Raw genomic sequence first — 13,880 nt, 5'->3', positions numbered from 1 at the left:
CCGAGAGTCTGGTGGGGAAAAGCCAGATGAAGGAGGAACGGCCAGCTACCCCAGGTGAGAACCAGTTCCTTTACAGAACGTACCTTTACAGAATGCATCTGTCCCGAACGTACCTTTCTAGAGCTCTAGAGCGTACCTATCCAGAGCGTACCTATCCAGAGCGTACCTAACCAGAACGTACCTATCCAGAGCGTACCTATCCAGAGCGTACCTATCCAGAGCGTACCTATCCAGAGCGTACCTATCCAGAGCGTACCTATCCAGAGCGTACCTATCTAGAGCGTACCTATCCAGAGCGTACCTATCCAGACCGTACCTATCCAGACCGTACCTATCTAGAGCGTACCTATCTAGAGCGTACCTATCCAGAGCGTACCTATCCAGAGCGTACCTATCCAGAGCGTACCTATCCAGAGCGTACCTATCCAGACCGTACCTATCCAGACCGTACCTATCTAGAGCGTACCTAACCAGAACGTACCTATCCAGAGCGTACCTATCCAGAGCGTACCTATCCAGAGCGTACCTATCCAGAGCGTACCTATCCAGACCGTACCTATCCAGACCGTACCTATCTAGAGCGTACCTAACCAGAACGTACCTATCCAGAGCGTACCTATCCAGACCGTACCTATCTAGAGCGTACCTAACCAGAACGTACCTATCCAGAGCGTACCTAACCAGAACGTACCTATCCAGAGCGTACCTATCCAGAGCGTACCTATCCAGAGCGTACCTATCCAGACCGTACCTATCTAGAGCGTACCTATCCAGAGCGTACCTATCTAGACCGTACCTATCCAGACCGTACCTATCTAGAGCGTACCTAACCAGAACGTACCTATCCAGAGCGTACCTATCCAGAGCGTACCTATCCAGAGCGTACCTTTCTAGAGCGTACCTATCCAGAGCGTACCTATCCAGAGCGTACCTATCCAGACCGTACCTATCCAGAGCGTACCTATCCAGAGCGTACCTATCCAGACCGTACCTACTAGCATTATTAACGTGTTAATAATGCTAAAGGTTCTAATAGTCCTTAAAAGATAATGGTGCGAATATGCTAATAGTGCTAATAATGCTAGTAGGTACGCTCTAGAGCGTACCTTTCTAGAGCTCCAGAGCGTACCTATCCAGAGCGTACCTTTCTAGAGCGTACCTATCCAGAACGTACCTTTCTAGAGCTCTAGAGCGTACCTATCCATGGTCTAGCGGAGCCGGGGATCGAACCGCCGAGCCTCTGATTGAAGGACGACCCGGCTCACCACTGAGCCACAGTTGCCCCAATCTGATTTGATAAATGATCAGAAACAATAAATCCATTATTCAAATTGTTTAAATCTATTTCTCTGTTGCATCATTCTGTCGTTGAATCGCTTACTGCTTATGCAAAGTTATGTTCTGATGTTTGTGTTCTTACAATTGAGTTATGTTGACCTCTTCCTCTTCCTCCTCCTCTTCTACTTCCTCCTCCTCCTCTACCTCCTTCTTCTCCTCTTCCTCCTCCTCTTCCTCTTCTACTTCCTCCTCCTCCTCTACCTCCTTCTTCTCCTCTTCCTCCTCCTCCACCTCCTCCTCTTCCTCTTCTACTTCCTCCTCCTCCTCCTCTACCTCCTTCTTCTCCTCTTCCTCCTCCTCCACCTCTTCCTCCTCCTCTTCCTCTTCCTACTTCTCTTCCTCTTCTACTTCCTCCTCTACCGCCTTCTTCTCCTCTTCTTCCTCTACCTCTTCCTCCTCCTCCTCCACCTCCTCCTCTTCTTCCTCTTCCTCCTCCTTCTCCTCTTCTACTTCCTCCTCTTCTTCCTCTTCCTCTTCCTCCTCCTCCTCCTTCTCCTCCTCTTCTCCTCCTCCTCCACCTCCTCTTCCTCCTCCTCTTCCTCCTCCTCCTCTACCTCCTTCTTCTCCTCTTCCTCCTCCTCCACCTCTTCCTCCTCCTCTTCCTCTTCCTACTTCTCTTCCTCTTCTACTTCCTCCTCTACCGCCTTCTTCTCCTCTTCTTCCTCTACCTCTTCCTCCTCCTCCTCCACCTCCTCCTCTTCTTCCTCTTCCTCCTCCTTCTCCTCTTCTACTTCCTCCTCTTCTTCCTCTTCCTCTTCCTCCTCCTCCTCCTCCTTCTCCTCCTCTTCTCCTCCTCCTCCACCTCCTCTTCCTCCTCCTCTTCCTCCTCCTCCTCTACCTCCTTCTTCTCCTCTTCCTCCTCCTCCACCTCTTCCTCCTCCTCTTCCTCTTCCTACTTCTCTTCCTCTTCTACTTCCTCCTCTACCGACTTCTTCTCCTCTTCTTCCTCTACCTCTTCCTCCTCCTCCTCCACCTCCTCCTCTTCTTCCTCTTCCTCCTCCTTCTCCTCTTCTACTTCCTCCTCTTCTTCCTCTTCCTCTTCCTCCTTCTCCTCCTCTTCTCCTCCTCCTCCACCTCCTCTTCCTCCTCCTCTTCCTCCTCCTCCTCTACCTCCTTCTTCTCCTCTTCCTCCTCCTCCACCTCTTCCTCCTCCTCTTCCTCTTCCTACTTCTCTTCCTCTTCTACTTCCTCCTCTACCGCCTTCTTCTCCTCTTCTTCCTCTACCTCTTCCTCCTCCTCCTCCACCTCCTCCTCTTCTTCCTCTTCCTCCTCCTTCTCCTCTTCTACTTCCTCCTCTTCTTCCTCTTCCTCCTCCTCCTCCTCTCTCCTCCTCCTCCTCCTCCTCCTCCTCCTCAGTGTCTGTGGTGGAAGGTTATGCAGGCAGCCCCAGGTTTGCAGCTCCGGCCTCCATGTGTGAGCTCCCTGACGGCTTCCATGACTCCAGGGAGCCGACCATCGCCCAGCTGCTCCAGGAGAAAGCTCTGTACTCGTTCTCCGAGTGGCCCAAAGTAAGAGTCTGGTCGGGTTCTCTAGAACCGGCACTAAATGTTCACAACGAGACGAACTCAGAGAGCTGAAGGCTCGTGTTTTCGGGTGATATCCTCCCGAATGAAATGTCTCATAGAACCCGTTGTTGATCGCTCCCTGCAGGACCGGGTCATCATCAACCGCCTGGACAGCATCTGTCACGCCATCCTGAAGGGGAAGTGGCCTTCGTCCAGCGAGCAGTACGACTCGCCCGGCTCCTGCCTGGCCAACAGTTTAGCCCAGCACCACCAGCACCGGGTCAGCTTCCTCCCCGCCGCCGCCTCCAGCTCGGTGCCCGGCCAGCCCCGGATCCAGCAGACCGGCCCGGGTCTGGGGTTCTCCATCCCCCCCCCTCTCACTAGACTCCCTAAGGTGAGAGCGTCCCTGTTGACCCCCGTTGTTCCACATTGCTCTGCTTCCTCCATCCGTCCACATGTATCTCCACTGTCTCATGCCATGGTTCATTCAGTGCACTGCTGATAATTACTATAATGTTACACATTTTATTGTGCTAATAATACTAATAATGATCAAGGTAATAATAGTGCTTATATTGCTAATAACATTAAAAGTTCTAATAATGCTAAACGTGTTAATAATGCTAAAGGTTCTGATAGTCCTTAAAAGATAATGGTGCGAATATGCTAATAGTGCTAATAATGCTAGTAACATTAAAAGTTCTAATAGTGCTAAAAGTTATAATCCTTTTATGACCTATTATGCCTTTAAACACATTTATTTAAATGTTATTAATTTGAAACTCTTAAAATGCTAAATGCAGGCTTTCATTTATTTTATTTGTAAAAGGAAGGTTTTCTGCTTTTATTCATTTTTAAATGTTGAGCTAAATATTCTAAATTTATAAAGATTATTATTATTATTATTATTATAATAATGCTGATGGAATCCTGACGAGGACTGCAACGCGTCCTGTTATTGCTTCTTCAGTAAGTTGGAATAAGTTTTATATAAAGGTTCAAAGTTAATGTGAAACGTTTCCTATACAAGATATAAATATATAAATATAGCGTAACGTGTCCAGCTCACCTTTCACCTGGGCGGCGTATGAATCTGAGCGCAGGAAGTAGAGCCCCTCCGTGTTGTGTCTGTTCATGCGTCTGTCTAACGGAGCCATCGTCTCTCTCCCGTCCCTGTCTACCCACCTGTCCACTCAGTACATGTCGCGGGGCGGCGCATGTGGGCGCGGAGCTTGGCGCCTCACCTCCTTGCCTCTCTTACAGGAGAGGCTCGTGGCTCCTCCCTACCTCCCCGAGCTCAAACGAGCGGGAGGTCGGAGGTCGTTCGACTACGAGGCCGCCGTCGCCGCCAAGGTTTTATCCGGGAAACCGGCGCCGTCGTCGTGCCACACCGCCGTCTCCACGAGCTCCGGCGGCGGCAGCGCCGCTCCGGTGGTGGCCCCGCCCTCTCATCACGGCGCCGCCATGTTGATTAACGGCTGGCAGGAGACGGCCATCGATCTCACGAAGGCGTCCGGAGAAACGAGCGGCAGCGGAGGGTCCGGGGACGCCGCCGCGGCTCCGGGACTCGGACACCAGCTGCCGCCGCCGCCGCCGCCGCCCATCACCGCACCGCTACCGGGCTCCGTGGGGATGGACATGGCCGGGATCCTGCAGGCGGGGCTCATCCACCCGGTAACGGGGCAGATAGTTAACGGGAGCCTGAGGGGAGACGACTCCCTGAGGAGGAGGAGAGGGAGGAGGAGAAACGTGGAGGCGCTGTACTCTGAGTTCACCAAGAGCAGAGGACTGCACCTCCCGGACACACAGGTGGGTGGAGGGCGGCGTGAGGGAGGAGGCTGCTTCTGTTGTTGTTGTTGTTGTTGTTGTTCTTTGGGGGAAAAGAGGAAACTCATGCTTCCTCCCGTGTGCGTCTCTCCAGCTGCAGGGCCGAGTAGAGCTGATCAGCCACTCCTCCGTCTCCTCTTCCACCTCCTCGCCGTCGCCCTCTCCTTCGGAGCGACCCCCCGGCCCCCCCACGCCGTCCTCCTCCTCCTCCACGCCCACCCCCACCCAGACGCCCCCTCAGCCGGAGATCGTGGCCATCGACCGGGAGGCGGCCAGCAAAGGTCTGATGGAGTGGCTGAGGCAGAACCCGGGCTACAGCATGGACCTGCCCTCCTTCTCTCACGTGAGTTCAAATCCCTTCTGTCCGACGTTCCTTGAACACATCGTGTGTGACGAACGCATGAAACCGAAACCAAACTTTAAACGTTGATATTTTATCCCGGGGGAAAAAAAAGAAATGTGTGTGCGGACTTCATCTGGTTATTAAAGCGCTTGTTTCAGTCAGGATTCTGATCACGTTGGGCTCTCGTTATTTTTCTGTGACATTATTTCTGATGTGAGTCGGTACGTTTGCTCAAAAGATCTGTGCTTCCCCTCCCTCTCTCCTTCCTGCCCCGCCCCGCCCCCTCCTGACCTGTCCCCTCTTGTCCCGCCCCCTTCCTGTCCCATCCCCCACGTGTCCTGCCCCCTCCTGTCCCGCCCCCTTCCTGTTCCCTCTTGTCCCGCCCCCTTCCTGTCCCCTCTTGTCCCGCCCCCTTCCTGTCCCATCCCCCACGTGTCCTGTCCCCTCCTGACCCGCCCCCTTCCTGTCCCATCCCCCTCTTGTCCCGCCCCCTTCCTGTCCCGCCCCCTTCCTGTCCCATCCCCCTCTTGTCCTGTCCCCTCTTGTCCCGTCCCCTTCCTGTTCCCTCTTGTCCCGCCCCCTTCCTGTCCCCTCTTGTCCCGCCCCCTTCCTGTCCCGCCCCCTTCCTGTCCCATCCCCCACGTGTCCTGCCCCCTCCTGTCCCGCCCCCTTCCTGTTCCCTCTTGTCCCGCCCCCTTCCTGTCCCATCCCCCACGTGTCCTGCCCCCTCCTGTCCCGCCCCCTTCCTGTTCCCTCTTGTCCCGCCCCCTTCCTGTCTCCTCTTGTCCCGCCCCCTTCCTGTCCCATCCCCCACGTGTCCCGTCCCCTCCTGACCTGCCCCCTTCCTGTCCCCTCTTGTCCCGCCCCCTTCCTGTCCCATCCCCCACGTGTCCCGCCCCCTCCTGTCCCGCCCCCTTCCTGTCCCCTCTTGTCCCGCCCCCTTCCTGTCCCATCCCCCACGTGTCCCGCCCCCTCCTGACCTGCCCCCTTCCTGTCCCCTCTTGTCCCGCCCCCTTCCTGTCCCATCCCCCACGTGTCCTGCCCCCTCTCGTCCTGTCCCCTCTTGTCCCGCCCCCTTCCTGTCCCCTCTTGTCCCGCCCCCTTCCTGTCCCGCCCCCTTCCTGTCCCATCCCCCACGTGTCCCGCCCCCTCCTGTCCCGCCCCCTTCCTGTCCCCTCTTGTCCCGCCCCCCCACCCCACCCCCCCGGTGCAGTCTGGAGCCGGTCTGCTTCATGGCTTCGTGGAGCGTCCCAAGCAGAGGAGGCATCGCTGCAAAGACCCGACGAAGCTGGACATCAACTCGCTGACGGGGGAGGAGCGAGTTCCTGTGGTGCACCGAGGAACCGGACGCCGGGTAGCTGTTCATGATATTAATGTTTTATTCACGAGATTAATATGTATTCATGATATTAATGTGTATTATTCGTGATGAGGTGTAAAGGAATGTGTGCTTCCTGCCTGCAGCTCGGCGGTGCGATGGCGCCGGCCATCAAGGAGCTCTCCAGGTGGCTGGACGCTAACTCTGAGTACTACGTGGCTCCGGACTGGGCGGATGTGGTCAAACACTCGGTGAGACGACAACAACAACAACAACAACATAGAACATTCAATGCTCATTACTCACGTTTCACACTAAAGCTGACAGAAAGTAGAGCGAGTTGCCATGTGGCTGCTCCTCCACCGGGGGGCGCTGCAGCTGCATGTTATTGTCCATCGTTCACGTTTATTATGATCCAACATCAACGCCTTTTAATACAGGAACCGTGTAATTATTATTATGTATACACCATGACGACGTACCTCCGTGATCTTTGACCTCCTCTTCCTCCTGCAGGGTTTCCTCCCCGAGGGGAAGTTCTGTCGGATCCTGACGGAACCGGTCAACAGAGACCCGGGTTCTCGGCGCCGTGGGCGACGTCCTCGCAGCGAGATGCCGAAGCCGCTCCTCTCCATCTCTGACTCCGCCTCCTCGGGCCTGGGCCCGCCCCTCTTCATGAACGGGGGGCTGATCGGCAGCATGGACTCCATGGTGGCCATGCAGAACCTGCGCGGCGGCATTCACGGGATCCCCATCTCCGGCATCATGGCGGCCGGCTTCCCTCACGGCTTCTCGGGCGGGGCGTCGGCGTCGGCGGAGGACGCCAAGAACGGGTTGAGCATGTTGCCCATGATGCTGCACGGCATCCCTCACCCGCACGGCGGCGCCATGCCGCAGCACGCCTTGTTCAGCGTGGGCGCGATGATGGCCCACCCGCCTCCTCCCCCACACACAAGCTCCTCCTCCTCCTCGTCGTCGTCCTCCGCTTCGAAGGTCACCACGACCACCGCGACGGCGTCCGCGTCCGAGGCTGCCAGCCCTTCGTCCACCACCCCCGCCGACCAGGAGGGCGGCGCCTCCTCTGGCGAGAAGGAGAGGAGCCGGGAGGAGAAAGGGGCGGCGGCCGTCGTCACCTCCGCCGGCCGGTCCCAGCTGGGCGCCGCCCACCTGGGGGCCGGCAGCCACCTGACCTTCAACCCCTTCCTGATCCCCGGCATGTCCCACGGCCTGCTGTACCCGCACATGTTCCTCCCCCACGGCGGCATCATGGCGCTGCCCGCTATGCCCCCCGGGGCGGCGGAGCCGGGGAGCCCCAAGAGGAGGAGGAAGAGGGGGCGGGAGGAGGCGCAGAGGGAGGAGGCACAGAGGGAGGAGGAGAGAGAAAGTACAGTCAAGGCTGACGCCTCCTCCCCGTCCCCCTCCGCCCCCCCGGACCCAGAGCCGCCCCAGGAACCGGACTGCCACGACCCTCCGGCGGCGGAGGAGATAGAGGAGAGGCCGGAGGAGGAGGCGCAGGAGGAGGAGCAGAGACAGGTGGAGGAGGCGTAGAGGAGCTCCCGTGTAAAGTTTGTGCCGTGTCTGTCCGTCGATGTCCATGAAGACTTTTATTAAGACGCTGAATAACTGATTATACTCAACTTGGTTCTGTTTATATACCAAGCCCCGCCCCCTCCCCCCCCACCTCCTCCTCCTCCTTGTATACAAAGACCAGTGTCCCGTGTGCTCCTCCTGCAGCTGGACTGAGACTCCTCCTCCTGTACCCCCCCACCCCCCATTATGACTTTATTATTATCAATGCTATGCCATTGCTGCTATAACTTCTTTTTAACAGAAGTTCAGAGTTCAGTCCTCCCCCCCCCCCCCCCCCCCCCCCCCTAGATTAATAATCTCCCATCATGAGGTCGTGGGTTCGATTCCCACTCGGATCATGTGAGACACACAAAGTCACTTTGACGCGTCGCCCCTCAAAGCGTTTCGGCCTAATCAGAGGAGGCGAAGGACGGGAGGCGGGAGGAGCTGCCAGGAGGTCCTTCAGACGAGGGGAAGGAGGAGGAGGAGGCGCCTCCTCCTCCTCCTCCTCCCCCCCCTCCTCGTCTCCTTTCTTTTCCTCCGATTAGTTTTAAAGTTTCTGTCAATCTTTCGCTGTATATTTGCTGTTTTCTTTCTTCCTGGTTTCCTCCGGACGAGAGGGGGATTGTGGGTAATCAGACTGTACTGTACATTAAAGGGATCCGCTCAGAACCGGGTCCGTGTTTCTGGGTTCTACGTCGATGTTCCGTTTACGATGTTTGGATTTCACTTTAGTTTTGTTTTCGCTCACGAAAAAAAACGTTTCATCTTTTTGCACAAAGTCTTTTTGTGAATGTCGAACTTGTTCTGTGGCGTCTTGTATTTCCTGTGTGTGTGTGTGACTGTTGTGTGTGTGTGTGTGACTGTTGTGTGTGTGTGTGTGTGTGACTGTTGTGTGTGTGTGTGTGTGTGTGTGTGTGACTGTTGTGTGTGTGTGACTGTTGTGTGTGTGTGTGTGACTGTTGTGTGTGTGTGTGTGTGTGAGACTGTTGTGTGTGTGTGTGTGTGACTGTTGTGTGTGTGTGTGTGACTGTTGTGTGTGTGTGTGTGTGACTGGTGTGTGTGTGACTGTTGTGTGTGTGTGTGTGACTGTTGTGTGTGTGTGTGTGTGACTGTTGTGTGTGTGTGTGTGACTGTTGTGTGTGTGTGTGTGTGTGACTGTTGTGTGTGTGTGTGTGTGACTGTTGTGTGTGTGTGTGTGTGTGACTGTTGTGTGTGTGTGTGTGTGTGACTGGTGTGTGTGTGTGTGTGTGTGTGTGTGACGTGTGTGTGTGTGTGTGTGTGACTGTTGTGTGTGTGTGTGTGACTGTTGTGTGTGTGTGTATGACTGTCGTGTGTGTGTGTGTGTGGGAGTTAGTGTGTGATTGTGGTGTGTATGTGCGTGCGGGAATGAGTGAGTGTGTGTGTGTGTGTGGGATTAGTGTGTGACTGTTTTGTGTGTGTGTGTGTGTGTATGGGAGTTAGTGTGTGAGTGTGTGTGAGACTGTTGTGTGCATATCTGCGTGCAGGAATGAGTGTGTGTGTGTGTGCGTGTGCATGCATGAGCACACCCCTCGTTGTGCGTCTGTCGTGGACTCCACATGTCGTGGCCTTGTCACCTTCGTGACTCCGTCTCTAATTTATGACGCTTTTCTTTTGCTTCGCCAAACGTTCACCAAATGTTCTGTTTCCTGTTTCCTGAAGGATCGTCCAGTAAAAGGCCTTTTCTCCTCCTGTCAATCAACCGCCTCAAAGCACAAACCAGCTCTGACCAGTGGTTCTAATTAGTGGGTTCTAATCAGTGGGTTCTGACCAGTGGTTCCTTACCTGTGGGTTCTAATTAGTGGGTTCTGACCAGTGGGTTCTACCCACTGGGTTCTGACCAGTGGTTCCTTACCTGTGGGTTCTGACCAGTGGTTCCTTACCTGTGGGTTCTAATTAGTGGGTTCTAATCAGTGGGTTCTACCCACTGGGTTCTGACCAGTGGTTCCTTACCTGTGGGTTCTGACCAGTGGTTCCTTACCTGTGGGTTCTGACCAGTGGTTCCTTACCTGTGGGTTCTGACCAGTGCCTCTAAAATGACCTTTAATTAAATTCTATTACATTTATTTTGTAGAGCCCAAACTCCCCTCAGATTTACAATCTGTCCACATACGACATCCTCTGACCTTTGACCTTTGACCCTCACATCACAACAGGAACTACTCCCTAAAACCCTTTATGATAATAAATAGCGTTTCCGTATGACGTCATCGGCTCTCTTCTCTGTCATTGGTCACATTTAACTCGCCCGTGACATCACTTCCTGTCCTTTAAGGCCTCCTGTCTCTGCTCAGCATGTTTTATTGTTCAGGAATCTCCCTGTTTTCTATGTGCCATACCATAATAATCCAGTCCAGAAGCAGCTGGTGGGACCAGCTGATGTTCAGGGTGTTTAGGTTCTCACACTTTAGTTGCATCAGAAAATAACTGGATGATTATGTAAAATGTTCAGGACATGAGTGGAGGTCAAAGGTCGGAGCGGCGCCTCAACGGTGACCTTTGACCTCCTGGCACAGCTCTCGAGTTTAAAGCCTCACGCCGGTCCAAACAATCCAAACACGTTACTCCTCGTAAGACAGAAATATTAATATAAATAATTATATTAGTATACATATTTGTATTAATATAATTATTTACGTTAATATAATGATATATTAATATTAATAATTATATTAATATAATTATTTATATTAATATTAATGTAAATAATTGTATTATATTAATATAAATAATTGTATTAATAATTATTAATATAAATATAAATGTTTATATTAATATAAATGTCGGGTCCTGAAACATTTCACCTTCTGATTCAAGACGTTAAAGACTTCTTCAGGTTTCAGGAACTGAAGCGTGTGAATCCTCCCAGTTGGTGTGAAACCAGTTCATGATGGTGATGAAGATGATGAAGATGATATCTGACGAGCTGCTCCTGAGGTTCTGTGGTGGAGTTTTTATCTTTGGTTTCTTATTTGTAATTATAGCTCTTATGTATTCATGTGAGTCTCAACATGTGTGATCTTTTATGGTGCAATAAAAGATGACTTTCAACCTCCTCTGGTCACCTGACTCCTTCATTTAGGAGATGTTCTCCTCTGGTCACCTGACTCCTTCATTTAGGAGATGTTCTCCTCTGGTCACCTGACTCCTTCATTTAGGAGATGTTCTCCTCTGGTCACCTGACTCCTTCATTTAGGAGATGTTCTCCTCCTCTGGTCACCTGACTCCTTCATTTAGGAGGTGTTCTCCTCCTCTGGTCACCTGACTCCTTCATTTAGGAGATGTTCTCCTCTGGTCACCTGACTCCTTCATTTAGGAGATGTTCTCCTCTGGTCACCTGACTCCTTCATTTAGGAGATGTTCTCCTCTGGTCACCCGACTCCTTCATTTAGGAGATGTTCTCCTCCTCTGGTCACCTGACTCCTTCATTTAGGAGGTGTTCTCCTCCTCTGGTCACCTGACTCCTTCATTTAGGAGATGTTCTCCTCCTCTGGTCACCCGACTCCTTCATTTAGGAGGTGTTCTCCTCTGGTCACCTGACTCCTTCATTTAGGAGATGTTCTCCTCCTCTGGTCACCCGACTCCTTCATTTAGGAGGTGTTCTCCTCTGGTCACCTGACTCCTTCATTTAGGAGATGTTCTCCTCCTCTGGTCACCCGACTCCTTCATTTAGGAGGTGTTCTCCTCCTCTGGTCACCTGACTCCTTCATTTAGGAGATGTTCTCCTCCTCTGGTCACCCGACTCCTTCATTTAGGAGGTGTTCTCCTCTGGTCACCTGACTCCTTCATTTAGGAGATGTTCTCCTCCTCTGGTCACCCGACTCCTTCATTTAGGAGGTGTTCTCCTCTGGTCACCTGACTCCTTCATTTAGGAGATGTTCTCCTCCTCTGGTCACCTGACTCCTTCATTTAGGAGGTGTTCTCCTCCTCTGGTCACCTGACTCCTTCATTTAGGAGATGTTCTCCTCCTCTGGTCACCCGACTCCTTCATTTAGGAGGTGTTCTCCTCTGGTCACCTGACTCCTTCATTTAGGAGATGTTCTCCTCCTCTGGTCACCCGACTCCTTCATTTAGGAGGTGTTCTCCTCTGGTCACCTGACTCCTTCATTTAGGAGATGTTCTCCTCCTCTGGTCACCCGACTCCTTCATTTAGGAGGTGTTCTCCTCCTCTGGTCACCTGACTCCTTCATTTAGGAGATGTTCTCCTCCTCTGGTCACCCGACTCCTTCATTTAGGAGGTGTTCTCCTCTGGTCACCTGACTCCTTCATTTAGGAGATGTTCTCCTCCTCTGGTCACCCGACTCCTTCATTTAGGAGGTGTTCTCCTCTGGTCACCTGACTCCTTCATTTAGGAGATGTTCTCCTCCTCTGGTCACCTGACTCCTTCATTTAGGAGGTGTTCTCCTCCTCTGGTCACCTGACTCCTTCATTTAGGAGGTGCTATCCTCCTCTGGTCACCTGACTCCTTCATTTAGGAGGTGCTATCCTCCTCTGGTCACCTGACTCCTTCATTTAGGAGATGTTCTCCTCCTCTGGTCACCTGACTCCTTCATTTAGGAGATGTTCTCCTCCTCTGGTCACCTGACTCCTTTATTTAGGAGATGTTCTCCTCCTCTGGTCACCTGACTCCTTCATTTAGGAGATGTTCTCCTCTGGTCACCTGACTCCGTTATTTTGGAGATGTTCTCCTCCTCTGGTCACCTGACTCCTTCATTTAGGAGGTGTTCTCCTCCTCTGTTCACCTGACTCCTTCATTTAGGAGATGTTCTCCTCCTCTGGTCACCTGACTCCTTCATTTAGGAGGTGTTCTCCTCCTCTGGTCACCCGACTCCTTCATTTAGGAGATGTTCTCCTCCTCTGGTCACCTGACTCCTTCATTTAGGAGATGTTCTCCTCCTCTGGTCACCTGACTCCTTCATTTAGGATGTGTTCTCCTCTGGTCACCTGACTCCTTCATTTAGGAGATGTTCTCCTCCTCTGGTCACCCGACTCCTTCATTTAGGAGGTGTTCTCCTCTGGTCACCTGACTCCTTCATTTAGGAGATGTTCTCCTCCTCTGGTCACCTGACTCCTTCATTTAGGAGGTGTTCTCCTCCTCTGGTCACCTGACTCCTTCATTTAGGAGATGTTCTCCTCCTCTGGTCACCTGACTCCTTCATTTAGGAGGTGCTATCCTCCTCTGGTCACCTGACTCCTTCATTTAGGAGATGTTCTCCTCCTCTGGTCACCTGACTCCTTCATTTAGGAGATGTTCTCCTCCTCTGGTCACCTGACTCCTTCATTTAGGAGGTGTTCTCCTCCTCTGTTCACCTGACTCCTTCATTTAGGAGGTGTTCTCCTCTGGTCACCTGACTCCTTCATTTAGGAGATGTTCTCCTCCTCTGGTCACCCGACTCCTTCATTTAGGAGGTGTTCTCCTCCTCTGGTCACCTGACTCCTTCATTTAGGAGATGTTCTCCTCTGGTCACCTGACTCCTTCATTTAGGAGATGTTCTCCTCCTCTGGTCACCTGACTCCTTCATTTAGGAGGTGTTCTCCTCCTCTGGTCACCTGACTCCTTCATTTAGGAGATGTTCTCCTCCTCTGGTCACCTGACTCCTTCATTTAGGAGGTGTTCTCCTCTGGTCACCTGACTCCTTCATTTAGGAGATGTTCTCCTCCTCTGGTCACCTGACTCCTTCATTTAGGAGGTGTTCTCCTCCTCTGGTCACTTGACTCCTTCATTTAGGAGATGTTCTCCTCCTCTGGTCACCTGACTCCTTCATTTAGGAGATGTTCTCCTCCTCTGGTCACCTGACTCCTTCATTTAGGAGATGTTCTCCTCTGGTCACCTGACTCCTTTATTTAGGAGATGTTCTCCTCTGGTCACCTGACTCCTTCATTTAGGAGATGTTCTCCTCCTCTGGTCACCTGACTCCTTCATTTAGGAGGTGTTCCCCTCCTATGGTCACCTGACTCC

At 52.7% G+C, this 13,880-nt stretch overlaps 1 protein-coding gene across 3 annotated transcripts in view; it reads left to right on the top strand.

The window, feature by feature from the left end:
* chd6 (chromodomain helicase DNA binding protein 6) overlaps positions 1–8,199 on the top strand; it is a 49,901-nt gene extending 41,702 nt beyond the window's left edge. For 2 of the 3 annotated variants that reach the window (XM_034532091.1, XM_034532092.1), the window contains exons 38-45: positions 1–54; positions 2,695–2,846; positions 2,989–3,237; positions 4,041–4,652; positions 4,765–5,013; positions 6,227–6,367; positions 6,478–6,582; positions 6,848–8,199. The exon at positions 1–54 is cut by the window's left edge and continues 1,320 nt beyond it. In XM_034532091.1, the coding sequence (XP_034387982.1) occupies positions 1–54; positions 2,695–2,846; positions 2,989–3,237; positions 4,041–4,652; positions 4,765–5,013; positions 6,227–6,367; positions 6,478–6,582; positions 6,848–7,879 (2,594 nt within the window). In that variant the 3' untranslated portion in view covers positions 7,880–8,199. The remainder of the gene's footprint in view (positions 55–2,694; positions 2,847–2,988; positions 3,238–4,040; positions 4,653–4,764; positions 5,014–6,226; positions 6,368–6,477; positions 6,583–6,847) is intronic. The other variant, XM_034532093.1, reaches the window with a different exon arrangement.
* The last annotated feature ends 5,681 nt before the right edge of the window (positions 8,200–13,880 follow it).

The sequence above is a fragment of the Cyclopterus lumpus genome, chromosome 5 (genome assembly GCF_009769545.1).
Source record: "Cyclopterus lumpus isolate fCycLum1 chromosome 5, fCycLum1.pri, whole genome shotgun sequence".
NCBI lineage: Eukaryota > Metazoa > Chordata > Actinopteri > Perciformes > Cyclopteridae > Cyclopterus > Cyclopterus lumpus.
Note: the sequence above shows the minus strand (reverse complement) of the source record. Positions and strands in the feature narration are given on the sequence as shown.